This window comes from Chiloscyllium plagiosum, unplaced genomic scaffold (assembly GCF_037043375.1).
Source record: "Chiloscyllium plagiosum isolate Xiang-an unplaced genomic scaffold, Cpla_swu_hap1 HiC_scaffold_30, whole genome shotgun sequence".
Classification (NCBI taxonomy): Eukaryota; Metazoa; Chordata; class Chondrichthyes; order Orectolobiformes; family Hemiscylliidae; genus Chiloscyllium; species Chiloscyllium plagiosum.
In genome coordinates, this window is record NW_028270168.1 from 47,093,581 (window position 1) to 47,120,931 (window position 27,351).

Genomic DNA, 27,351 nt, shown 5'->3' on the forward strand with positions numbered 1-27,351 from the left:
CCTGTGTCATAACAGGTTAATTAAAAATACCAAAAACTGGGTTCTTACCCACACCATTTTGAATTTGCACCCCCTTGTTTCTCTCACATTTTCATTTTTGATATTATTACACTGCCTCCTGTGGGCTATGTGTTGGAAATTTGTAAATTTTGTGATTGGTTTTACTTATAAAATAAAGAAGTGGATTGTTACCCAGTAGGGGTTGGGTTCTGGACAGGGAAAAGTTCCAGAAGGGAAAAGTGAAAACTGGTGTTTGTGTTAAATCAGAGATTTACAACAAAACACTTGTCAATCTTTGGAAGTCTTTTGCTGCCGAATTCAACATTTGGATATCACTCTTTATTGACGGGAGTGCTGCAGTCAGAGATACTGACTTTCAGATGAAACATTAAGTCAAGGTCTTCTCCGCCATCTCAGATGGACACCCTATCGCACTATTCAAAATGATGTTTTCACAGGTATCCTTAAACCATGTTCACTGTTCACACAGATCATCTGGTCATTAGCACACCACTCTTTATGGGATCTTGCTATGCAAAACTAGGTGGCTTTGTTTCCTTTAGTAACAGTAGGGTCAAAAGTGTAGTATATCATTGTCAATAAATTGCCTCGAGATGGAGTTAAGTTTAAAAATAGAAAAGGTTTGGAAGGATATGAGTCAAATGCAATCAGATGGGACTAGTTCAGTTTGGGAGCATGGTCAGCATGGATGTGTGGACCGAAGGGCCTGTTTCCGTGCTGTATGACTCTATGCCTTTAGTTATAGAAGCTATTACAGAAATATATGTTGTTTGTTTTCCAAGTTATCAATTTTTTTTTCACTGAAACCGTTACAATTGGAATCAGCAACCGGAGTGGATTGATTTACCTTGACCAGGCTCAGGAGTCTCGACCAGGATCTCCTTCATTTTGAGGCCACTGGCTGATGAAGGTCTGGAACCTTCCTTTGGCTCCTCCTCCTTTTCCTCTTTCCGTTTCGGGCGGTTTTCCTTCGCCTTTCGGTTCTCGCCTCTGGCCTTTGACTTCCTCACCGGGGTACTAATGTCCGTTGTCAAGGGCACCGGAGGGACTACGGGACTACCGCTGGTACCCGAAGTCCGGCGTCTGGGTGAGCTGGGCAATGACCGATTCTTCAATCTGTTTGCAAATGACAACAGGGTAAATTATTTCAAAACAGGGGCTTGGTGGGCGGCTGGGGGGGGTGAAGTCATTATGCTCCTAGATCTACACCAACTCCAATCCCTCAGCACCTCAAACGTTAAATTCTCATCTTCATCTATTACATTCTCAGCCACCTTCCTCCCAGCCCCATCACCCCTCCCATTTATCTCACAAGTCTCATTCCTCATGAAGGGCTTTTCCCTGAAACATCGATTCTCCTGCTCCTTGGATACTGCCTGACCGGCTGTGCTTTTCCAGCAACACACTTTCGATTCCCATCTTCACAGCCTCATCCTCTGGCCACTGACCGGCTACGCTGAGGAAAATCACAAGGGGTTGGGGAAAGGGTTAATGGAGAGATCCTGAAACCCACTGGGAAATCTCACCCAACATTCCAGATCAATGGAAGACAATCCGAGAAGGAGCAGGTGTGAAGCTGGTTCAGGGGAAGGGCAAAAAGGGGACAGTGTGAAAATGGACAAAGGGGAAGGTATGCGAGAGTGTGGAAAGTACAGGAGATTAAATAATGGCCAAAAGAGAAAGGGGGAACAGGCAAGAGATAAAAGGTGGATTTTGAAGTGTTGACCTGACATTGTTGGAGTGATGATATACAGCCAAATCAGGATGGGCGAAGGGCCTTTCCTGATGAAGGGCTTTTGCCCGAAACAGTTGATTTTCCTGCTTCTTGGATGCTGCCTGACCTGCTGTGCTTTTCCAGCACCACTCTAATCTTGACCCAAACCAGGATGTGGTGTAACACAGCTGAGTATCGGATTGTCCTCAACAACCTCGGTCTACCATTCCAGCTGGACTCAGGGACGGAAGGCCAGCTTAAGGACTGAGTTCTTTAGGCACACTACCCAATGCCACTCAAATCCACCCCACAATGTTGCCACAGATACAGCACTGTGACGGAAGGAATCCTCAGAGGGAGCTGGGTACATGGCAGCAGCAAAAGTTTTGTCAGGCCATTCACTTCTTGTATTCCAGACGCGAAGACAGAAAGTTTATTTTTAAGAAGGTGAGGTTGATTATTATTCAGGTTGGGGTGGGGAGGGACCATGTGTAGGGGAGCAATGGAACCATTAACCAGTCTGAGGCCTGTGCACAGTCAGCAGAGAAGATGTCAATGAGTTTATCCCAGTGCCTCCTGCAGGATCTAGGCAGTGATTATAATGCAGGATACAGGAAAGAGATGAGGAGGCCAGACTGGGTCATGCTTACATAACCTGCTACAGACCAGATTACATTATGGAATAATCGATAGCTGGGAGTGAATTAGAGGTTGGAATCTAATCAAGGTATTTGGGTAATTTATATATAGAATAACAGTATCTGAAAATGAATTACAAGCTGGAATCCAATTGAGGGGTCTGGTTGATTTATATATAGGAAAACAGGAACCCAGGATAGGATGAAATCTAATTGAAGAGTTCAGGCTAGCTGATAAATTCACATCAGTGACTTAGATCAGGGGAGTGCAAACTTCATAGCTAAGCTTGTAGATGACAACAAGAAAAATAGGAAACTAAAATTTAGGAAGACGACATAAGGAGCTTGAGAACAAATAGAGGTTGTTTGGGTGAGTGGGCCAAATCTGGCAAATGGTGACTCATGTGGGAAAATAAGATAGACTGTGGAATTCTCAGGAGCAGAGGGATTTAAGTATTTTAGTGCGTGGAGTTACAAAATATTAGCATATAGTACAGCACCTAAATAAGAAGATTAATGGGATGTTATCCTTTATTGTGAGAGAAATTGAACATGAAAGGTAAGGATGTTCTGTTTCAGTTGTACAGGACACTGGTGAGACCACATAGAGTCACAGAGATGTATAGCATGGAAACAGACCCTTCGGTCCAACCCGTCCATGCCGACCAGATATTCCAACCCAATCTTGTCCCACCTGCCAGCACCCGGCCCATATCCCTCCAAACCCTTCCTAATCATATACCCATCCAAATGCCTCTCCTGAAAACTGGGTGCTGTCTTGATTTCCTTATTCAAGAAAAGATGCAAATGCACAGGAGATTTATTGGATTGAAACCTGACTAAGTGGGTTGTCCTTTGAGGATAATTGGACAGGTGAGACAGGGTGGCACAGTGGCTCACTGGTTAGCACTGCTGTTTCACAGTATCAGCGATTAATCGACCCTCAGGCGACTGACTGTGTGGAGTTTGCATGTTCTCCCCGTGTCTGCGTGGGTTTCCTCCGGGTGCTCCGGTTTTCTCCCACAGTCCAAACATGTGCAGGTTAGCTGGATTGGCCATGCTAATTTGTCCATAGTGACTAAGGTTGGTGAATTAATCATGGTAGAATATGGGGTTTACTATGATGCAGGGCTGGTCTGGGTGGGATGCTCTTCAGTAGATTGGTGCAGATTCGATGGGCCGAATGGCCTCTTTCAGCAATGTAGGGTTTCTTGGACTTAGAATCGTTACAGTGTGTAAAGTCTACGGGCCATTGAGCCCAACAAGTCCACAATGACTCTCCAAAAAGCATCCTATCCACTCATTCCTCTACCCTATCCCTGTAATCCTGCATTTCCTATGGCTAATCCACCTAACCTAAACCTCCCTGGACACTGGGCAATTCAACATGGCCAGTCCACCTAACCTGCACATCTTTGGACTGTGGGAGGAAACCGGAACTCAAGCAGACACAGGGAGAATGCACAAATTCCACACAGACAGTCGCCTGAGGCTGGAATTGAGCCCCAGTTCCCAGAGCTGAGACAGCAGTGCTAGCCACTGTGCCATCCCACGTTTTTCCTCTCGAGATCAGAAGAGTGTGGAATGACTTGACTGAATTATACAGGATCCTGAACGGCCTTGAGAAGGTAGATATGGAAAGGATGTTTCCTCTTGGGTCAGTCAGAAGTAAGGGACAATGTTTAAGTATTATGTGACTTTGGAACACTCTGTCTCAGAAGGTGGTGGAAGTGGAGTCCATGAATTGTCAGAGCTGGACAGAGTTTCGGCAGATGAGGGAATCAAGCATTATTCAGGGTAAGTGAAAATGTGGAATTTGGAACACAAACCGATTAGCCACGAGGACAAGGCTTGACGGGCCACAGGGCCGATTTCTGCACGGGTTTCGAAAGTCCTACATACCTGGCTTCTCTTGCCACAGACTCTTTGCTTCTGACAATCGGAAGAGACTGTCGTTTCCTCATCATTTTGTCAGCCACGCTCCCGGAATTCAGCAGCGCGTGCTTTTCTTTTGCATTCTCCCGTTCTTTGTCTTTTTTTTCCTTCTTCTTGCTTTCACTCTGGTGACAGAATGGAAAGAGGGCTCAACGTCTGACACAAATTACAGGTAAAATGTCTTCTGAAGAAAGGACACTGGACCCTCCCTAATGGCATTGTGGGTCATCCCACAGCAGGCAGACTGTAATGGTTCAAAGAAGGCCGCTCACCACCACCTTGTCAAGGGCAACTAGGGACAGCCAATAAATGCTGGCCAACCAATGGTACCCACATCCCACAAAGGAGTTTAAAAAAAAAGTGCACAGTTACAACATTTAAAAGTCATTTGGACAGGCACATGAATAGGAAAGCTTTAGAGGGATATAGGCAAAAAGCAGGCAGGCGGGCCTAGTTTAGCTTTGGAAACTTGGTCGGACCTTGACCAAAGGGTCTTTTTCCATGCTGTACGACTCTATGACTGGAAATATTAATTCTGCTTTCTCTCTCTCCACCGATGTTGTCAGATTTGCTGAGTTTCTCCAACAATGTCTGTTATTGCTTAAGATAAAATGTGGCAATTTGCTCTTCCAACAAGCCGGAATCACCTGTTGATCTCATAGTCTTACCAAACCATAGGGTTACTCTCCCATTAGTGAGATAACCGGTGGTGATTTAACCTGAGGTTAACCATGCCTCAGGTAGGTGGCAGGTTGGGAAGGAGAGTAATAGAGTCATACAGCACGGAAACAGACCCTTCAGTTCAACCAGTCCGTGTCAAACATAATCCCAAACTAAACTAGTCCCACCTGCCTGCTCCTGGCGCATGTCCCTTCAAACATTTCCTATTCATGTACTTATCCAAATGTCTTTTAAACTTTGCAACTGTACCTGTATCCACCACTTCCTCTGGAAGTTCATTATACACACAAACCACTTTCTGTGGAATAAAATTGCCCCTCATGTCCTTTTTAAATCCTTCTTCTCTCACCCTAAAAATATGCCTCTGAGTTTTGAAATCCCCCACCATAAAGGAAAAGACAACGGCCTTCACGGTAACCGCAGCCACTGAGTGTGAGAACTGAACCCACGTTGTTGGCATCACCGTACACTACAAACCAGCCAGCCAACCAACCAACTGAGCTATCTGAGGCCTCCTCCACAGATTGGTCAAGGAGGTAATGAAATAGCAGGAGGATCCAGCAAAAGCCTGTTGTGAGAGGAGTCTACATGTTTAATGGCATGGGCTGACAGGGAGCCCCAAAGATACCAAATCTGCCTCTCTTTCAACCCTCAGACTCTCAGAGAAGTGAAACATTTCCTCTGAACTGACAAAGGGATTTGGAAAGTGAGTGGGTGCGGCATTTAGGCTCTTTGGTTGATTGGTTTGTTTCTGAGCATGTTGAAAGATGAGGGAAACAGGGTGAAAAGCAAGCATTGGGATATTGTGAGGGATTCAATGTTGTGACAAAAGAAAGGGTTTCTGCTTGTGACTAAAGAAACTACAGATCAATGCAAGCAAACACTAATGTTGACCTTGAAGACACTGACCATAGCATTGCCGGCTGGAGTCAGCTTCACTCTCAGGTCGAGTCACTACCAGAGTGAAAACCCTCTTGGATGCAAACTCTGTTTAGGGTAAATCTTTGCAGGTTTCATTACATGGCCTCCAACTGACCTGCTCGTCCCATAGCCCTCTTTCCCCTTTGTCGATATCTTTATAATTAATAAATGAAAGTTTTTAAGGGTAATGCGAAAAATATAATATTTTTGTTCATATTCCTACAACATAGAATCCCTATAGTGTGGAAGCAGACCATTCAGCCCTTTGAGTCCACGCTGATGCCTCTGAAGAGCATCTTACACAGACCTATCCCAACTCTGTAACCACCTAACTTCTACATTCTTGGACTGTGGGAACAAATCAGAGAACCCGGAGAATGTGCAAACTCCTCAGATAGTCACCCAAGTGTGGAATCAAACCTGAGTCCTTGGACATAGTGAGGTAACAAAGCTATTACAGAGCCACAGTGCCAACCTCTTTTTCCAAGCAGTTTCCTGAAGATTCATCTTCAATTCCTGATCACTCCAGGAGAACAGTGAAGAGTTGGCAATCCTACTCTTCTGTCCCTCTCTCCATCTTCAAGGACCAATCACTTTTCTCTCCCCATGCCAAACACTAAACCCAATACTTGAAGGACAATATGATGAAAGTTTAGGGTGTAGGTTTGCTCGCTGAGCTGTAGGTTTGATATCCAGATGTTTCATTAACTGGCTAGGTAACATCATCAGTGGCGACCTCCAAGTGAAGCGAAGCTGTTGTCTCCTGCTTTCTATTTATATCTTTCTCCTGGATGGGGTTCCTGGGGTTTGTGGTAATGTGATTTCCTGTTCGTTTTCTGAGGGGTTGATAGATGGCATCTAGATCTATGTGTTTGTTTACAGCGTTGTGGTTGCAGTACCAGGCCTCTAGGAATTCTCTGGCATGTCTTTGCTTAGCCTGTCCCAGGATAGACGTGTTGTCCAGTCGAAATGTTTTTTTTCCTCCATGTGTAGGCTACGAGGGAGAGAGGGTCGTGTCTTTTTGTGGCTAGCTGGTGTTCGTGTATCCTGGTGGCTAACTTTCTTCCTGTTTGTCCTACGTAGTGTTTGTGGCAATCCTTGCATGGGATTTTGTAGACGACGTTGGTTTTGTCCATGGGTTGTACTGGGTCTTTTAAGTTTGTTAGTTTTTTTTGAGGGTGTTGGTGGGTTTGTGTGCTACTAGGATTCCGAGGGGTCTTAGTAGGTTGGCTGTCATTTCTGAAACTTCTTTGATGTATGGTAAGGTGGTTAGGGTTTCTGGCTGCGTTTGGTCTGCTTGAAAGTTGAATGATGAAAGTTAATAATATATTCTTATCGCTTGGAAACTTGGATTCTAAGGTACAGGGAAATAGGTTTTTGGTTTTAGTTCTGTGAAGGTCTTTTTTTTTAGAAAGGTCAGAAAGTAAGGATTTAACAGCTGAGATCTAAACAGCATTTCCAAGAAATCATATGACTTTAGATAAGTGAACAGCACTCAGGGGACATCAGTATTTACAGACTGAGTGTTTTATACCCAAAGATAGAAAGAGAGTGGGAGATGGGGGGGGGGGGGGGGGGGGGAGGGGGAGAGAGAGGGAGGAGAGAGAGGGGAAGAGGGTGGAAGAGAGAGGGTGGAAGAGAGAGGGTGGAAGAGAGAGGGTGGAAGAGAGAGGGGGGAAGAGAGAGGGGGGAAGAGAGAGGGGGGAAGAGAGAGGGGGGAAGAGAGAGAAAGAGAGAGAGAGAGAAGGGGCCCAGAAGCAAGTTCACCTTGACACAAACAAGTCCAGTTTGGTAAGGGTTTCATCCCAGCAAAAATGTTTCTAGTAGTTTCCAGGCCATCAGAGCTGGTAAGAAATCTTAAGTTGTTTTAGCAACACTAATTTGTTTTTTCTTGCAATTTAGTCAGAAAGGCTAGTGGGCTGGTTGAGTCTGAGGGAGAGACAAAAATGAAGATAATCACTTCAGGTAGAATGTGCAGGGAGTCTCCAAAAGGGAACACCTGTCACCTTGTAAGTTGAATAAAACATTTTAAAGTGAATTTCAGAGTGATAGTTTACTGGAGTTGAGTGTAAGGGATATTGATGGCAAGACAAAGATTGAATCAATCTCTTTTGCTGTTTTTGATAAGATCTTTCCAAACTGCATTTTTACCTTTTTCTGCGTGTAATAAAATTTGATGTTTTTTGTTAAAAGTACATTGATCGTCTTCACAAGAGGCTGCCAATGACTGACCATGATGGTAAAGAAGTGCAAAAACAAAACCCTTACAGAGTATTGAGCCATGTTTTACTCTGGAATTCAACTTGTTCAGCATTACGCTCAGCTGGCTTCAGAACAGCAGGAACCACTGTAATGTCAGCCAGCACAGGACACGATCCCGAAAGCAGCCATCAAATGAAAATACCAATTTCTCTGGCATGGGTGTACGTTGTGTGGGAAATGATAAACAGGACTCAGAGAGCTCCTGGCGGATCTTACGAAAAGACCACAGCACCTTCTCCATTTACCGGAACAACCAGAATTGGAGGACAAGGCCTCAGTTTAACATCTGACAGTACTACACCCCTCCATAGTGCTGTATCCCTCCGCAGTGCCGCCCCCTCCGCAGCGCCGCGCCCCTCCGCAGCGCTGTAACCCACCGCAGTGCTGCATCCTTCCACAGTGCTGCACCCCTCAGCAGCGCTGTAACCCTCCGCAGTACTGTACCCCTCCGCAGCGCTGCACTCCTCCGCAGCGCTGTACCCCTCCGCAGCGCTGTAACCCTCCGCAGCGCTGTAACCCTACGCAGCGCTGTAAACCTACGCAGTGCCGCGCCCCTCCGCAGTGCCGCACCCCTCCGCAGTGCCGCACCCCTCCGCAGTGCCGCACCCCTCCGCAGTGCTGCATCCTTCCACAGTGCTGCACCCCTCAGCAGCGCTGTAACCCTCCGCAGTACTGCACCCCTCCGCAGTGCTGTAACCCTCCGCAGCGCCGTGCCCCTCCGCAGCGCCGCGCCCCTCCGCAGCGCTGTAAACCTACGCAGCGCTGTAAACCTACGCAGCGCTGTAACCCTACGCAGCGCTGTAAACCTACGCAGCGCTGTGCTCCTCCGCAGCGCTGTAACCCTCCGCAGCGCTGCACCCCTCCGTAGCGCCGTGCCCCTCCGCAGTGCCGTACCCCTCCGCAGCGCTGTAACCCTCCGCATCGCTGCACTCCTCCGCATCGCTGCACTCCTCCGCATCGCTGCACCCCTCCGCAGCGCTGCACCCCTCCGCAGCGCTGCAACCCTCCGCAGCGCTGTAACCCTCCGCTGCGCTGTAACCCTCCCCAGCGCTGCACTCCTCCGCAGCGCTGCACTCCTCCGCAGCGCTGTAACCCTCCGCAGCGCTGTAACCCTCCGCAGCGCTGTAACCCTCCGCAGCGCTGTAACCCTCCGCAGCGCTGTACCCCTCCGCAGTGCTGTAACCCTCCGCAGCGCTGTAACCCTCCGCAGCGCTGCACTCCTCCGCAGCGCTGCACTCCTCCGCAGCGCTGTAACCCTCCGCAACGCTGCACTCCTCCGCAGCGCTGTACCCCTCCGCAGCGCTGTACCCCTCCGCAGCGCTGTAACCCTCCGCAGCGCTGTAACCCTCCGCAGCGCTGTAACCCTCCGCAGCGCTGTAACCCGCCGCAGCGCTGCACTCCGCCGCAGCGCTGTAACCCTCCGCAGCGCTGCACTCCTCCGCAGCGCTGCACTCCTCCGCAGCGCTGTAACCCTCCGCAGTGCTGCACTCCTCCGCAGCGCTGCACCCCTCCGCAGCGCTGTAACCCTCCGCAGCGCTGTAACCCTCCGCAGCGCTGTAACCCTCCGCAGCACTGTAACCCTCCGCAGCGCTGCACTCCTCCGCAGTGCCGTACCCCTCCGCAGTGCCGTACCCCTCCGCAGCGCTGCAGGAAAGAGTCAGCTTTGATTCTGTCCCTGGAGTGAGACTTGAACTTGAATCCACTACTTTCTAATGCAGAGGACACAGGCTACAAATGAACCAAACTGATCCTCATTTGTTTCCCTCCACAGCTTTCCTCAAAGCTTTTCACCGTATGTCAGGGAATTCCCAGGCTCTGACCCAGCGGTAAAGAAGGAACGGCAATATAGTTCACACTTCAAATTCCTTATTTAAGGAAGGATGTACGCACATTTGGAGGAAGTTGATTAGATTGATACCTGGAATGAGTGGATTAGACAGGCTGGGCTGGTTACCACCGGCATTGAGAACAGTGAGGAGTGATTGGGATGAAGTGTATCTGATCCTCAACAGTCTTCACAAGGTGGATACAGAAAGGATCTTTCTGCTTGTGGGTCAATCCAGAAATAGTGAGCGCTAATTAAAAATCCAAGGTCACCCCTTTCAGGCAGAGATGAGGAGAAATGTTTTTCCCTCCGAGAGCTGTGTGTCTGTGGAATGTTGGATGGTTAAGCATTTTTTAAAACACAGGCAGATAGATTCTTGTTAGGCAGAGGATTCAAGGGTTATCTAACATAGTAGGGAATGTGGAATTCAAAACACAAACAGATTTTATTAAATGGCGGAGTAGGCCGAAAGGACGGAATTATCGATCCTGCTCCTTGTGAGAGTTTGAACTACATGCAACCAAAGTGACAATGGCTCAATGATGGAGACTATCTGTGGAACTGGGCAAGGACATAACATCTTCAAGAGCAATAGGCAAGACAAAACTGAATTGAAATTCTAAACTTCTTTTTCTGTATTTTTCTAATTTATTACTATGGTTTTGTACTTTTTGAAGTTTTGTCCTGCTGGACTTTTATTTCTTTTTATCTCTTAAGAATTTGTACTCAATAATCTGTACCCAGGTACCTTTGTACCTAAGATGATGCCGTGTGTGTGGTGACATTAGACACTTTTCGCTGTACACTTGTACCCTGTCCTTGAGTACACATGACAATAAACCCATATCTACATCTAAAGATGGTGGCGCACGTGGCAATTTGTAAATTTTTCATTGTACTCATGTGAGCACGTGACAATAAAGCTAATTTTATTTCAATTCAAAGCAATAAATAATTAATTCCTCATCAAAAGATGAAAAATTTAGTCTGATTTACTGCTATTGAGGATTTAGAAGATGTTATACAGTGGCTGTAAAATGACCCAAGATTTACAGTCCCTTCCCCAGTGAAACCTCCTCATTTCTCTCAGTTCCAGGATTACTCACCAGAGGGAGATCAGTCTTGTGTCGGCCTAGGATATCCGGCGTGCTGAGAGCAGATCTCCATCGAGTCGAGCATCTGTGAGGGGTTTTGCCACTGCTTGGAGCTATTGGGCTGGCTGAGGATGATCGGGGACAGAGAGGAACAACTAGAAAATTCACGGAAATAAAGAGAGAGAGAGAGAGAGAGAGAAGGGCAGCAAGGAGGTATCAGGGAGGGAAACAGTGAGGGAATTCAGAGCAATGGGGGAGAGATAGAGAGAGGGTGATGGGGAGGTAGCAAATGGGTCATGTGGGGAACAGGGAGGGAGTCAAATGGAAAAGGAGACGGTGTGATGCAGCAAGTGAAGAAGGAATAAAATAAGATACAACAGAGTAGAAAAGAGGTCAAATATAATGACAGAGAGGAAAGGGAAAACAGAGATAGACAAAGACAGAAGGATAAAAGGTTGAGAGAATAGATGAAATGAACACAAATACAAGGGGAAAAACAATGATGCATAAAGAGGAAAAGTAAGGTAGTTGAGAGGCAGAGCACAAGAGATAGTCAGAAAGAAATAATGGACACAAAGAGATCGACAGACAGATAGATAAATTGACAGACAGACAGATGGATAGACAGACAGACAGATAGACAGACAGATAGACAGACAGACAGACAGACAGCAGAGGAGGGGAGAGGATAATGATTGGATAAAATGTTATTTTCATTTTTTAACAGAAGTGTCTGACCAAAGTCCCTTCCGAACCATGTCATATAAAGCATGTCGGATCAATGTGTGTACAAACCTGGATCTCGGCCATTACCCGTTAAAACAGCGACACTCCTGCTCCTGGCAAGGAAGGACAGGGTCGGAGTCATCAGGCGGTCCACGATACTGCTCTCCCAGGGGCTCAGCTGCAAACGGCGAGCTGCAGGAAGACAAGACCATTGTCAGTGTTCAGACTCTGGGACCAGCAGCAGGTAGGAGCAGGGGGCAATACTGAGCAATACTGGGGGATCTGTCAGACTAGCCCACTCCGAGCCAGACTGACACAGCAGTGGTAACACATGGAAGGCAGCAGATCCCAGGAATGTCTGATACACACGGAAACCAGCTGGGAAGGATGCGAAGGATGGAATTCAATCTCAGCATCTGTCATTTAGTCAGAGTTCCCCCTCCCCTGACTTTCGAGTCAAATCTTACAGCACCATGGAGGACAATCAGTGCATGGTACATGTGTCAAACCTGTATAATAGTTGTCCAGTTGGTTCCATTCCCTTGTGCCCAATAATTATTTTCCTTTTCTTAAATATTTAATCAAATTCCCATTTTAGATTTGAATCTGCTTTCACCATTACTTGAGCAAACTATTCTACGTTGCTGAGTGGAAGTGCTTAGTGCATCTTTGGCTCTTTTACCAGTGATTGAAAATCAATCTCCTCGAATTAATGCCAAACAGACACATGGATGGTCAGCACTGCCAGATGGCCATGCAGTGCCACAGGGCAGGGCTAGTGCCAAATCTGACCATGGATCGGGGCAATGGCAGCTCCATCACAGACCGACACCACCAGTGCCTGCAGAATGGCATGGTCAGTGTTCCCAGATATCACTGAGGCAGGATCAGTGAGTAGAGATGGAAATGTGTTGCTGGAAAAGCGCAGCAGGTCAGGCAGCATCCAGGGAACAGGAGAATCGACGTTTCGGGCATTAGCCCTTCTTCAGGAATAGTATTGATTCAGGAATTGTATTGATTCCTGAAGAAGGGCTAATGCCCGAAACGTCGATTCTCATGTTCCCTAGATGCTGCCTGACCTGCTGCGCTTTTCCAGCAACACATTTCCATCTCTGATCTCCAGCATCTGCAGACCTCACTTTCTCCTCAAGGATCAGTGAGTAGGTCAGAGTGGATTAGCTCAGCTGTCCTTCCAGATTGCTCTATGTAATCCCAGTGTTAGTGAGGGTGATCAATCATAATCTCTAACACTGCGATCCTGTCAGTGTGATCAATCACACTCTCTAACACTATGATCCTATCAGTTTGATCAATATTTCTCATAACAATGGGATCCTATCAATACAAATGATCAATCACACTCTCTAACACCACAATCTTATTAGTGTGATCAATTGTTCTCATAACACTGGATCCTCAAAACACTGACACAATCACAATGTTAGAGATTGTGATTGATCACACTGATAGGATCCCAGTGTTAGTGAGAGTGATCAATTGTATTGATAGGATCCCAATGTTAGACAGCATGATTGATCACAGTGACAGGATCCCAGTGTTAGTGGAGATGATCTATCACACTGATCTTTCACACACTAACTCTGGGATCCTGTCACTGTGATCTAGCACACTCACCGATAATGGTGTGCCTTTAACTTCCCATTGACACCTCCTGGTCTCTCCTAATGACAGTCCATTTGAGATTGAAGTCCGCCCCCATGACGCTGAGGTGGATTGTGTTTTTGCAGTACAGAGGCCTGGGAGCAACTGACTACATTCCCTCAACAAACAAACAATGCAAAACATTTTTTTTTTGTAACAAACTCTTTCTTCTATTTCCACACTTTTGTCTTTCAGCCAAGAAAAACAAGTGGTCAGTCAATGTTAGCATGCTCCTGACACACAGCACACTCCATTTCAACCAGACATCGCACAGCTCCTTCGCCCCCTTACAGTGAAACATGCAGCAGAGGTATCACTCTGGGTAGGAAAACCAATCAACCGATTGAGACACATTGCGTTCTGAGGAGGGGGTGCTGTGACAGGGTAGATGCTCTCAGCGTTGGAGAATGCTTTCTCTCATGGATGTTTCTAGAACTAGGGCCACCCCCAATTTAAAAATAGGAGATCTCCCACTTAAGGTGGAGATGTGGAAGAATTTTTCACTTTCAGAAAATCATTGGTCTTTGGAGGCTGGATCATTGAAAATATTTAAGACCAAGTTAGGCAGAGGCAAGGGTTATGGCGGAGGGAGGTGAGGTCACAATCAGATCACTACCGATGTTATGGATTTGCAGAAAAGGATCCGAGGGGCCAAATGGCCTACTCTTGCCCCTATTTGTTATGGCCTCCTGATGAAAAGTTGAGAGTGGTGATGGGATCACTCTGCCTCAGCACCGACTCCTCAGCACACCTCAACCACTGTCACCGGTGATGAGACAAGCCGCTATACCAAAGCGGCCTAGGACCACTCCCTACTGCCTGTGACAAAAAAGGATGTGCAATTTCCACGCACTTCTGTGCACCCACCTCCCTCACCTCCCCCCCCCTCCCCCACCCCCCACCACAACTGCCCAATTGTCCCCAAACTATGTGTGACTCTCTGCTGGCTGGTGAAAGCTACTATATTGTAACACAGCAGCGAGCCACATACATCTCTGGCCCAGTACACTATCCAGCTTCACTGAGCCACTACAACCAGAGGGAGACTCAGGGCTGTTAATTTTCAGCAAGGTTGCCACGTAAGGGACAGTAATCAAAGTCATCTGTGGTTCTGAATAAAAGCATGAGATTCTGGCAAACACTCAGCATTCCTACAAAAGGGGAAATGCTGGTTTATAATCTTCTATGTGAAGCAGTCTAGGTGCTGAGAAAAACACCACAGACCATTCAACACTGCCCCTTTCAATTACAAAAACCTACGTATTATTGTGACTGTCAGTTTTGTAGTCAGGAATTTCAGCGACTGTTCCAGATCAGAATAGTCGGAAAGTTAACAGCCCTGGAGACGGCTCCTTGGTGTCTCGGGGTGGGGGAGGGGAGACGGGGGGGGAAAGAAGGGGAACAATGAAAGCTTCCATACTTCTGCTGGGGGAATTCCAGAGTGTGGCTGAGGACTTGGAGAGTCTTTTGTTTAACATAGAATCCACATGTTTGGGTAGATTGACAGCCGAGAGAGAGCAACCCTCTGACCCTGGAATAAAATGGAGAGACAGGACAGAGAGACAAAGAGAAGAGAGAGAAAAAAATACCATTGAGTCTTCCTCAAATGAGCACCTCTGGGGCAGACTTCAGATTGTGCTGAGAAGGAACAGTGTAGATGGTGGGGATGGGAAGGATGGAGGAGCTATATGAATGAGGGGGCGAGGGGAGAGGATGAAAGGTTTTAAAGATGGCATCATTCAATTAAGGATATACTGAATTTGTAGCGTCAGAACAAGACCTCCATTTGGCCAATCATTCTCAACCCTTCCTCAAAATATTTACATCAGATATTTCAACCTCCCCAAGAACAGAGCTTGGAAAAGAACTATCCAACATCTCAATCAAATCAAAGAAAATTCTGGAATATTACATTGCGACATTGCCATTGTTCAACTGTTGTTCTCCAACTACGACTAACCCTCACTGCACAATTACTGTTTAATCTTATCATCCCAATTGCTGTCAACACTATAACATCCAACGTAACTCCCAATTAGATGTAAACAACATTGAATGTTTTTTCTAGACCAGCCAGCACTCCAGCAGTGATCCTTGGTCTCACTTACTCCTCAAATTCTGAGTCTACAATCTCAATCCGATATATAGTTAACATTACCTCAGCTCTGGCTATCTGCATGAGGGAGTCACTGCCTCTCTCAATCTCAGTCCACTGTGACTCCCTCTCTTCATGAATCCTGACACCCAGTGCCAGAACCTTCCTAAGAGCTCTTCTCTCTTGCTGTTGGTAAGGCTGCCGGGGCAGGGATGGACCAACTCCTTCAGTGGTCCAAACATTCTCCCACACATCAACAACTTTTTGACTGGAAAATGCCTAATCCATATGCCAAATGTGGCCTCACTATAAACGGACTGGAATAGGAATGCGAGTAGACCCATCATTCTGAAAACACTGGATGTAAAATGCTTTGGGATGGCCTGAAGTCTGGAGGGGCACCATATAAATGCAAGTCTTGCTATAGGCTTCACTGACATGCTCAATATCCTCAACAAACAATTGTTCGCAGTTTTTGAAACTGCGATTGACCCCGGGCACTGAAAGCCTTTTGAGATTTCAGAATTGTGTGAAGAATGGTTCATGAACACTCGAGATCTGGTTTGGACATTGCATGCCAACTTGCAACCAATTGCCTTGGAGATATACGGGAAGTGCTGATAAACTTCACACTAGCCTGATGTTTGCATTGATCAGTCAGTCATAGTCAAAACTCTTTCCCTCTCAATCTTTGTTGGTCCAGCCAAAAGGCCAAGACTGCAGTGCCCTGTGTGCCCCTGGAATAAGAGTCAAGATTAGAGTGGTGCCGGAAAATCACAGCAGGTCAGGCAGCATCCGAGGAGCAGGAAAATCCACGTTTCGGGCAGGAGACCTTCATCAGGAATGAAGAAGTCGATTTTCCTGCTCCTCAGATGCTGCCTGACCTAATGTGCTTTTCCAGCACCACACTAATCTTGACTCTGATCTCCAGCATCTGCGGTCCTCACTCTTGCCCCTGGAATAAGTTCAGTTGCTGTAAACTTAACCAACTCACCACCTTGACTGTCCACCTCTCTTGCCAATATGTCAATCATTTTGGTGCCCTCTCCCAACACTGTGCTGACACTAGAGGCAGTGTAAAGGTGTTGGACACAGATCTATAACCAACAGTAATTAAAGAAGCACTAAATTTCTCAGATGCAGAATAGAAAATAAGAAGTAAGCCATAATATTAACTTGTACTGGCCTCAGTGTGCTTCTACTCTATAACAACTCTGTGAAAACGTTGCTATAACCTGGAAAAATCCAATACTGCTGCAGTCCAGAATAAGACTTTTTGAGTTGGCTGGCCCAATAGTATTCCCCCTAGTTTTTATTTTCCCACTCACACTCCATGGTTTTTAATATTGCAAGGTTACTTTATCTAAGATGACCACAGAAGCAGATTTTCCACTGGTCAGTCAGTCATTATACGGGTGTCAATGGGATTTGCACATAGGGATTCTATGGAAGCTCCACTCTTGCATTCTCCAAAGGAATTGCAAGGAAAATTGAATTTTCCACTGGGAATTTAATCAAAGCCTAGAACTTACTAAAAGCAACCATTTAAATCAAAGATTTCAGAATGATTCCAATTCAGTTTTGCATTTTATCATTTCTATAAATGATTTGGATATGAATATAGGAGGAATGCTTATTAAGTTTGCAGCTGACATCAAAATGGGAGGTGTAGCGGACAGCGAAGAAGGTTACCTCAGATTACAACAGGATCTTGATCAGATGGGCCAATGGGCCAAGGAGTGGCAGATGGAGTTCAGTTTAGATAAATGTGAGGTGCTGCATTTTGGAAAGGCAAATCAGGGCAGAACTTATACACTTAATGGTAATGCTGACAAACAGACCTTGGAGTGCAGGTTCATAGCTCCTTGAAAGTGGAGTCACAGGTAGATAGGATAGTGAGGAAGGCATTTAGTACACTTGCCTCTATTGGTTGGTGTGTTGAGTACAGGAGTTGGAATGTCATGTTGCTGCTCTACAGGGCATTGGTTAGACCACTTTGGAATACTGTGTTCAATTCTGGTCTCCCTGCTGTAGGAAGCATGTTGTGAAATTTGAAAGGATTCAGAAAATATTTGCAAGGATGTTGCTGGGGTTGGAGGGATTGAGTTATAGGGAGAGGCTGAATAGGCTGGGACTGTTTTCCCTGGAGCAGAGGAGGTTGAGGGGTGACCTGAATCATGACGGGCATGAAATGGTGATTACCCAAAGTCTTTTTACAGGGCAGGGATGTCCAGAACTGGAGAGCATAGGTTTAACGAGAGAGGGGAAAGATATAGAAGGGACATAAGGGGCAACTTTTTCATGCAGAGTGTGGTGAGTGTATGGAATGAGCTGCCAAAGGAAGTGGTGGAGGCTGGTACAATCACAATATTTAAAAGGCATCTGCATGGGTACTGGAATAGGAAGGGTTTAAGAGGGATATGATCCAAATGCTGGTAAATGGGACTAGATTAGGTTAGGGTATCTGGTCAGCATGGATAACTTGGACCAAGTGGTCTGTTTTGATGCTGTTCTTCGCTATGACTCTAAATTAAGTAAAATAGTTACTCAGAAAAAGTTAGATTATTAAATATACATTCTAATTCCTGAGTACCTATTAATCAGACCGCATATTGCCTCACACACCCTTTACTACAATTCCTATGGACCCCTTACACCTCACACACTGACCTTACACCCCTGGGAACATGACACCTTCAACACCCTCTTGCAGACTCAACACGCCTATCCTGACACCTCACCTTCGCCAAACCCAGACCTCCCCCTGACCCCATCAATGGACCTGATTCCCCCAGTCCCCATCTCCACACTACCTCTTCCTAATCAGTAATAGCATATGGGGTGTCACATCTTGGGTGCTGAACGTGTTGAGTTAGGTCTCACAGTCAGTCTGTCCAGGTACCTTTAAGAGCCATGATCCTGATGTCATCACTGCATGTGACCAGAGGCTAGAAAGGTCACTCACTGTCTTACCTCAAATCAGTCTGTTGTAAACTAATATTAGCTCAGACAATTAGGTGTCTGAGAACTGTAATGTTTATAGATAATAGTCAGCTGTAATAAAAGTCTGTTGGATTCTTCAGTACCACAATATCCACACCCAGTTTCTGATGTTATGACGGATAACATAAGCATTGCCACATCAGATTAAAAAAACCCCCAGCTGGAGCCAAATATGCATCATGTCCTATGTGTGCAGGTCTTGCGCAGTAAAATCTGAATGTTAAATCCATTCAGAGATAATACAATGTCTAGGCTGACACTCCACTGTCGAAGTCAAGAAGAGCTGCATCTTCTAGAGGATCCTTGACAATGCGGCCCTGTGTGTGACCTCTCCCATAAAGGATTCGGTGGCACCATCTCAGGAAAGTGTCAGGGGACACCCCCCCCAATGTTCTGGCTGGCTGCCACATTTCCCATCTGAACATCTGAAGTCACTTCAGAAAAAAAGTTCACTCAATGCACAGCAAGTGGGGAAGTCCTAGCATGTGCAAATGCATATACATGATGTATTGAAAAAGTGTAAGTGTATTTGAGGTATTTCCCCCATCGGTCTCCCCACTGGGATTCCAGTTTGCGAGATGTCAGTTGTCAATGTTTCCAGGTTGGATTGCTATATTATTCACAATGGAGGGTCACAGGAGCTGCCATTTATCCTTGGCGAATGGTTACTCATCAGGATGATAGTCCATCAGCTTCACCCAGGCACAGCTTGTCCAGCAAGGTACAAACACGAGGTTACCCACCACCCCCCGGCGTCATTCAATGGCTTCATATGCTGTATCTAATACCATCACTGAATACATAGAGAATGAAACCACCATTGTTCACCCAGAGAATGGCCAGTCTATGAAATTCTCTGCCAACCTTAAGTGCTTGAAGCCAAAAATCTGAATATTTCCAAGAAGTTCAATATAATTCTTAGAACTCAAGGGATCAAAGAGATGGGGAGAGCGCAGGAACAGGGTACAGAGTTGCATGATCAGCCATGATCATATTGCATTGTGGAGCAGATTCAAAGGGCTGAATGGCCTACTCCAGCTCCTATTTGTTATGTTTCTATCGGTTTGATGTATGTCGGATGCTCTTTTTTCTCCCGCTCCCCCTCAACCAATCCAACCATCAACAGGACAGCCAGGGTAATTGTGCACCTCTTCCTACCAGTGTCATTTTATAACCAAGCAGCAGGAGGTGCCAAAAGCAGCTCCATAGTCACTCTCAACAGGGAAACCAAATGGGCCCCGTTCATGTTGTTTCCACTTTATCGTGCAATTGCATCCCAAGTTTTGAACCATCATTCTCCTTGTCAGGAACAGAAAATGGCTTTTTAGCATATAGCCTCAATGGCCAGAGCATTGCCTGATTTAACAGGTAAAAGGACCTTGGCAAATCGGGCACTCTCATTTCAAGACCAGGTTAGCAGTTCCTGGTTATGCCAAGCCTGAGATAAAAGGGGACCAATTCATCGAGGACTGAAGGGAACCCAGCGACATACTCTGCTGGGTAGACAACATCAATTTCTTGGTATAATTTTATAGAGTGCAGGAAAAGAGTTACAAGGGACAGATTCACATTTACAAATCTTCGGCTGTAATTGAACAAGTTGGTGTTAATTTGGCACACATGATACTGGGCTTTATAAATAGAGGGACAGAATACAAAACCAAGGAAGTTTTAAATCACTGGTTTGGCTTGAGCTGAGGTCTAATGTCCGATCCTGTGCACCACATTACAGGAAGGACAGGATGTAAGCAAACCTTTCAGAATGATACCATGGATAGAGCAGCTCAATTATATGGTGAGACCATTGAAGCTAACATGGTTCTTGTTCAAGCGGAGAAGGTTCTGGGGAGATTTAATAGAAATGTTCAAAATTACCATGAAAGTAGAATTTTACAAAAGAATCTGTCGTAGCATTATTGCTTGTTAAAAGGGGCAATCTATTTAGTCCCATTCTGTCCCCGTATTGCTAGCATTTTTCTCTTTGAAGTGCTTATAAATTCTCTCTGAAGATCACGATTGTATTGTATCTCCCATTCTGTCAGGCAGCGCTTTCCAAATCCTACTCACTCAATATGTTGAAAAGCAGCTCCCTCATTTCAGTTCTCATCTTTTTGCCAGTCTCTAGTTAGCAGCCTTTCACACGCGCAGTCTCTATTGCATTTGTTTATCAAACGGCTTCTAATTTTAAACATCTCTTTAAATCTGCTGTAAGCCTTTGCAGCTCGAAGAGAAACAACAGGAGTTTCTCCAGTCTATCCAAGTAATTATAATCTCTCCTCCCAAGATAAATGGATGATTATGTGTTTTCAATAGTCTATACCTCTGTAGATAAAATATAGCACATTACTACATTATTTGAGCATTAAGCATAGCTTAGTTTTATTCTTTCGTGGGATATGGGCAGCTGACTTGGGCAGGACTTATTGTCCTATTTCGGGGAGTCAAAGTGTGTGTGAGAGCGAGTGTGAATGTGAATGAGAGTGTGAGTAAGTGAGAGTATGAGGGAGTGTGTGTGTGTATGAGAGAGAGATTGTGTGTATGAGAGAGAGAGAGAGAGAGAGAGAGAGACTGTGCACGTGCGCGCGCCGCAGTGTTCCTCTGCTTACGCTGCCCTTGTCCATAACAATTAATTGTAAATAGATTCACTAGCCAACAGTGTCATATATACTTGAAGGATACAGCAACAAAGTTAGCCAGGCTGTGTCAGTCAGGTATTATAGTGATCTGAAAGTTTGTATGATTTGTTTGTGGTCCTGCATATTGTGTTCAGGATGGCAAGACTTGCCTATTGAGTTATTTAGCGTGAAGTGATTGCAAAGTGAAAGTTTCTATAGTGACAGCTTACTCTGAGGGTGCTGTCTGTTATCCTAAGGTGTAGGCAAGCTTTCACTGTCCACCCAGTTACTGAGTTCAATGCCGTGTTATGTCTGATCAGCTCAGAAATGCTAATTGCTCTGTGTGAGGACCTTTGATGGAGTGAATAAGAAGAAACCATTTCTGGTCTGAAGCTCAGTGAGTAGTGGATGCAAATTGGAGATAATAAGCAAAAGAACAAGACGAGAGAGAAGGAGATTTTCCTTAAACTCAGCCAACTGGCATGATCTGGAATACAGGCCTGAAAAGGACTTTGAAATAGACTCAGCAGAAACCTTCAAAGGATTAATACGAAAAAGATAAAAGTCATCATGACAACTAGAAAAGGGCTGAGGAATGAGGATAAACAGATAAAACCTTCAAAGAGCTAGTACAGGCCTGATGGGTCGAATGATCTCCTTCGGTCTTGTAATTTCTAGGATTCCCAAAGAAGAGCAAACACAGAAAACTGAGGAATATGGGCTGGAGCTGGGAGGCCCAGGGGCTGTGGGGTACACACACACACACACACTCGGAGGAACACAAACAAACCCCTGCAAGGAGGAGTGAGAACGGGCCTCAGGAAGGAGCAGCTCAAACAACGCCCAGTGAGGTTACAATAAATTCCCAGTCAAGCATTAGCATACTGTTGTGGTTGTTTCATAATCTCAAGAATCAGTTTAGAATCCTACAGTGTGGAAGCAGGCCACTCAGCCCATCAAGTCTACACTGACCCTTTGAAGAGCATCCCACCAGCCCATACCTATTCTTGTAACCCTACATTTCTCACGGCTAACCCATCTAACCTCCACATTCCTGGACACTATGGGCAATTTTAGTACAGCCAATCCACCTGACCTACATATCGTTGTACTGTGGGAGAAAACTGGAGCACCCAGAGGAAACCTACCCAGAGACAAGGAAAACGTGCACACTCCACACAGACAGTTACCAGAGGCTGGGACTGAACCTAGGTCCCTGGTGCTGTGAGGCAGCAGTGCTAACCACTGAGTCACTGTGCCACCCAAGGATTAGGAAATGAGAATTCCCATGCCTATAATATGGAAAGCTAAATAAACAATGAGGAAGATCAGTCTGCACCTGAGCTGGACTGTTTTCTAATTAAAGATAAACAGAGATAACTTCTTTATGAGTTCTTTTGATAAGTCATTATAAATTACACGCATTCTATCTTATATATAGAAATGGATGCTTCTCCTGATCAGTGTATGGGGCATTTATGCTCTTCTTGAAATTCCTCCCATCTTTCTTCAACTCCATTAACGTAACCCTGTACTCCCATCTCCTTTCAGTATGCTTCTTCACCATACATTGCAGCAAATAGCTCGACCACGGAAGCTCAAAAACGCATTCCAAAAATGAGAGTCAGATTTTCTTCTTTTTCTTCCGGCTGTCTCTCAAAATGAGGAAGGGCAGTTACCATGAAATACATCCCATGGCCCACCGACTGTAAAAGGAGTCTTTTGACACCGTAAGGATATTGCTCTATAGCTACCACACAGGTCTGGCTGACCAGGAAACTCACCCACTCGGACCACCTATGGTGTTGGAAGGATTTAGAGACTAATAATTGACCTGTTTGGCCACATCCTGACACACCTCCTGTGGCTATCAAGGGAGCTATGTTAGGGTAAGACATGAACCCGTGTGTGGGTGTCAGTCATCATCATTTTGAAATGTCCAGAGAATAACGCGAGTCATTCAAGTTAACACAATGTGGCACACTTTACGGAATGATGTAGTCCTATAAGCGTTATTTTTAACCACAAGCAAAACATTCCCAAAAGCAAATTCATTGTTTCCAACATGTGACACAAAGATTTATCAAATTCACTCTCAGTCACTATGGTGAATCCCACTTGGGATCAGATGTGATATTTTCAGTTTCAGAAAGAAATCATCTTTGAATTTGATGTTTCGGATGTTTTGAAACTTCTGATGACAATTTGTAGCTCTGGTAATTTAATAGTGAAACTACACAAAATATCAAGGGAGGGATGCGCACTAATTCTTTCATATTTTTACAAATGTTGCTTCTCCCTCAACTGTCCAGTTGCTCTGGTCAGCAAAGACAAAAGCCTTGAATGTGCTTGTTGTGAAACCCATCTAAAGACGTAAGAGAGAGGTAGGCCAATCAGCCCATGAAGTCTGCTCCACCAGTCAATGAGATCATGGCTGATGTGATCATTCTCAGCTCCACTGTCCTGCCTTTTCCCATAACCCTTGATTCCCTCCTGATTAAAAATCTGTCTATCTCAACCTTAATGGCTCCAATCTCAACAGCCCTCTGTGGTAAAGAATTCCACAGATTCGATTTGATTTATTGTAGTCATGTGTACCATGTATACAGTGAAAAGCTTTGTTTGCGAGCAGGACAGGCAGATCATAGTGAGCAAGGACATACAGAACATACACTGCTTAGACAGTGAGGCATAAGGTTACACAACCCAGGAGGCGTGCGATGCAAGATTAACATTATTTGAAGTTAGAGAGTCCATTCATCAGTCTAATTATGGCAGGGAAGAAGCTGTTCTTGAACCTGCTGTGTGTATATTCAAGCTTCTGTATCTTCTGCCTGACGGAAGAGGTTGTAGGAGAGCATTACCAGGGTGGGGGGGGTCTTTGATGATGTTGGTAGCCTTTCTGCAGCAACAGGAAGTGTAAATGGAATCCATGGATGGGAGGTTGGCTTCCATGATGGTCTGGGCTGTGCACATCACCTTCTGTAGTTTCTATGGTCCTGGGCAGAGCAGTTACCATACCAGGCTGTTATGCACATGGATAGAATGCTTTCTACGGTACATCTGTAAAAGTTAGCAAGGGTCCTTATGGATATGCTACCCTGTGAGAGGGGAAATTCCTTGTGTGTCTTAAATGTGCAACATCTTATTTTCAGATTATGATGGACAATGTGATAATAAGCTGTGAGAGCTTATGACCTACCATGTGATGCTGTGATACCTATGTTAGCTACTGTAACATAAGTAGGAGACATGGTACTGAAGAATTCAATTAACTTTTATCCAGCTTCTGGTACCTACAGGTGCACACCAAAATCACAGGCACTTGTGTATCTGGGCTCAAACAAAGAATTCTGATGCAGTGTAGCATTCAACATGTCATGCCGCAAGAGGACAGAGCTCAGTAAGATGGAGACCGAGAGCTTTCTAACATTAAGGGAATGTTCGTGATGTCATCACCATATTATGGGGTAGGATCATTCGCTGCGATACATAACAACAACGGATATTAGATGCACTGGTCCATCTGGAATTTGGGTTTTGTTTTACTTGCAAGAGTCTCTTGATCTTATCGATGATGTGCTGTCTGAACATGTCCCATACCACTAAGCTGCATTTTGTACAGCGCTCACTGAGACCCCTATTCCATAAATTATTGATCAATAACATCACTCCACCCCAATCTATTCCACTGCTATCATCAAAATACAAAAACAAAATCCTGGGAAGTTGAATATGACATGATTTTATGTTTGGAAGTTACCGTGGGCTTTAATTTTTACCTGAAAACTGTGTTGCTGGAGAAGCACAGCAGGTCAAGCAGCATCCAAGGAGCAGGAGAATCGACGTTTCGGGCATAAGCCCTTCTTCTTCCTGATCTCCAGCATCTGCAGTCCTCACTTTCTCCTACTTAATTTTGACCTGTCAGCAATGCAGACTATTTCTGCCATAAAGTGCACTTTCTCATGTCCTGCAGCTCATTACTGGAATACGTTTTGAACTTTTGCATTCCCCAGTTCAGCTGCTGGTCAATCTGGCCTCACTCATGTTGCTACTTTGATGTGATGGGTACTGGTGTTCCTGCCCCTGACTGATGATGAATCACTGAACACTGGTAATTTTGCCATCAAAGCCTTATGGTAGTCTCTTCCTGGAGGGCATGAGCAGCATTTTATCAACACTTTTGTTGATTTGGAGGGATCTCTCAATGATTAAGGTTTACAGCACAGAAAGAGACAGGGTAGCCTGAAGGACTTTAGGCACATTCACTTCCATTGCATAATGCGTTCTGTCGCATGGGACAAGTCCAGTCTGAGAGCTAAACACAGATCTTCAGGAAACATGGGCTGTTATCATCAGCAGAGTTGTTTATCACCATAATCCATAAGAGCAGGGCCGGAGATATCATTCACTCCTCCAGCAGAAGCGTGCAGCCAGTGACTCAACTCCTGACTACCCAAAGCCTGTCCACCATCGACAAGACACAAGTCAGGAGTCTGATGGATTACTCCCCATTTGCCTGGATGGGTGCAACTCCAACAACACTCATGAAGCTTGACAACATCCAAGTCAAAGCAGCCTGTCTGAGTGGCACTACAGCCACAAGCATCCCCTCCCTCCATCACCAACGCTCAATAACAGCAGTGTGTACTATCTACAAAATGCACTGCAGAAATTCACCAAACATCTTTAGGCAGCACCTTCCAAACCCACAACCACTTTCATTTTGAAGGACAAGGGCAGCAGATACATGGGAACACAACTCCCTTCAAGTTTCCCTCCAAGTCACTCACCACCCTGACTTGGAACTACATCACCGTTCTTCACTGTCGCTGGGCCAAGATCCTGGGATTCCTTCCCTAACAGCATCGTGGGTCAACCCACAGCACACAAACTGCAGTGGTTCAAGAAGGCAACTTCTCAAGGGCAACAGGGAATGTACAATAAATGCTGATCCAGCCAGTGACGCCAATGTCCCACAGTGAATAAAAACAAATCTATCAATGCAAGAAATGGTAAATCAGTTCAATGTAGATATTGAGGGTGATGCAAAAGCAGGCATTTCCCAGTAAGAGGTTGGAACTTTGTGAAGCTACATCACAGAAGGCTGCTGGCACTGTAGGCCTCAAAAAACCACTGTTCTGATGCAAGGTCTTCAACCTAAAATTTTCTCTCCACACATGCCAGCTGTCCTGCTACATTTTTCCAGTTTTACTTGTATCCAATAAAACAGACTATAGGTGGAGTTCAGTGATTTCACAACCACAGCACAAAAGACTTCAAGTTCTACTCCATCTGATCAGGAAAGGTGCCAGGCATCCAGGCAGCTAACAGGAGGGGCAGACTCCACGATCATTTCGATCCTCGATCTGCCACTAGGGCTAAAGGTGAGGTTCAAGTGTTTGTAAGCGTCTTCAGTCAAGTGTGCAGAGTGAGAGATCTTATTCCGCCTCTGACTGAGATTCCTGTTCTCAGACACCAGGGCCTAACCAATTCCACTTATTGAGAAGCTGCTTACTGAGCTGGACACATTCAAGGCTGTGGACCCAGACAACATTTCAGCTATAGTACTGAAACCTGTGTAGGTTAGGGTGGAGGCTCCTGTAGCACAGCTGTCTCAGTATAGCTGTAACACTGAGATCCATCCAGATGTATAGACAATGGCCCAGGTATGTCCCATTCACAAACTGCAAGAAATATTCATTTCCTCCACTACTGGAGCATAGCATTTTGAATCTCCCAGTAACTCGCCAAGCTTACTGAGAGGGACAAAGATGAAGGGAATTCATTGGAGCACCTATACCTCACACTGACACACGCGTCACGTGGACTGTACAGCTCCCTCCGTGAGCTGGGGCTCAATCATTGTGACAGCACCTTGCATCACTTCTTCACAGTGACAGGAATTGGGCAATAAATACACCATTGTCACTTGTTGTCCATGTCCTAGAGAATAAACATTAAAGAAGTAACAGGAGTACCGACTCTTTAAGAAAGGCTTCATTGTGCCAAACTCTTGTAGCCTTCTTTTATAAATTGATTGGTTTCAGATATTTATACTCGTTTCTTTGAAAAGCTGTTACAGATTCTGCTGCCCCTCAAGAGTCTGGTGAGGAATTTCTCATTTAATATCTATCCCTGGTGGAAATACAATTCTAT

At 45.4% G+C, this 27,351-nt stretch overlaps 1 protein-coding gene across 4 annotated transcripts in view; it reads right to left on the bottom strand.

Moving 5' to 3' along the window:
• map7d1a (MAP7 domain containing 1a) overlaps positions 1-27,351 on the bottom strand; it is a 260,340-nt gene that overhangs the window by 36,241 nt on the left and 196,748 nt on the right. For 2 of the 4 annotated variants that reach the window (XM_043717931.2, XM_043717934.2), the window contains exons 6-10: positions 14,900-15,010; positions 11,887-12,009; positions 11,104-11,246; positions 4,276-4,433; positions 869-1,137 (exon numbers count right to left, since the gene is read on the bottom strand). In XM_043717931.2, coding sequence (XP_043573866.1) covers positions 869-1,137; positions 4,276-4,433; positions 11,104-11,246; positions 11,887-12,009; positions 14,900-15,010 — 804 coding nt within the window. The remainder of the gene's footprint in view (positions 1-868; positions 1,138-4,275; positions 4,434-11,103; positions 11,247-11,886; positions 12,010-14,899; positions 15,011-27,351) is intronic. The other 2 variants (XM_043717932.2, XM_043717933.2) reach the window with 2 other exon arrangements.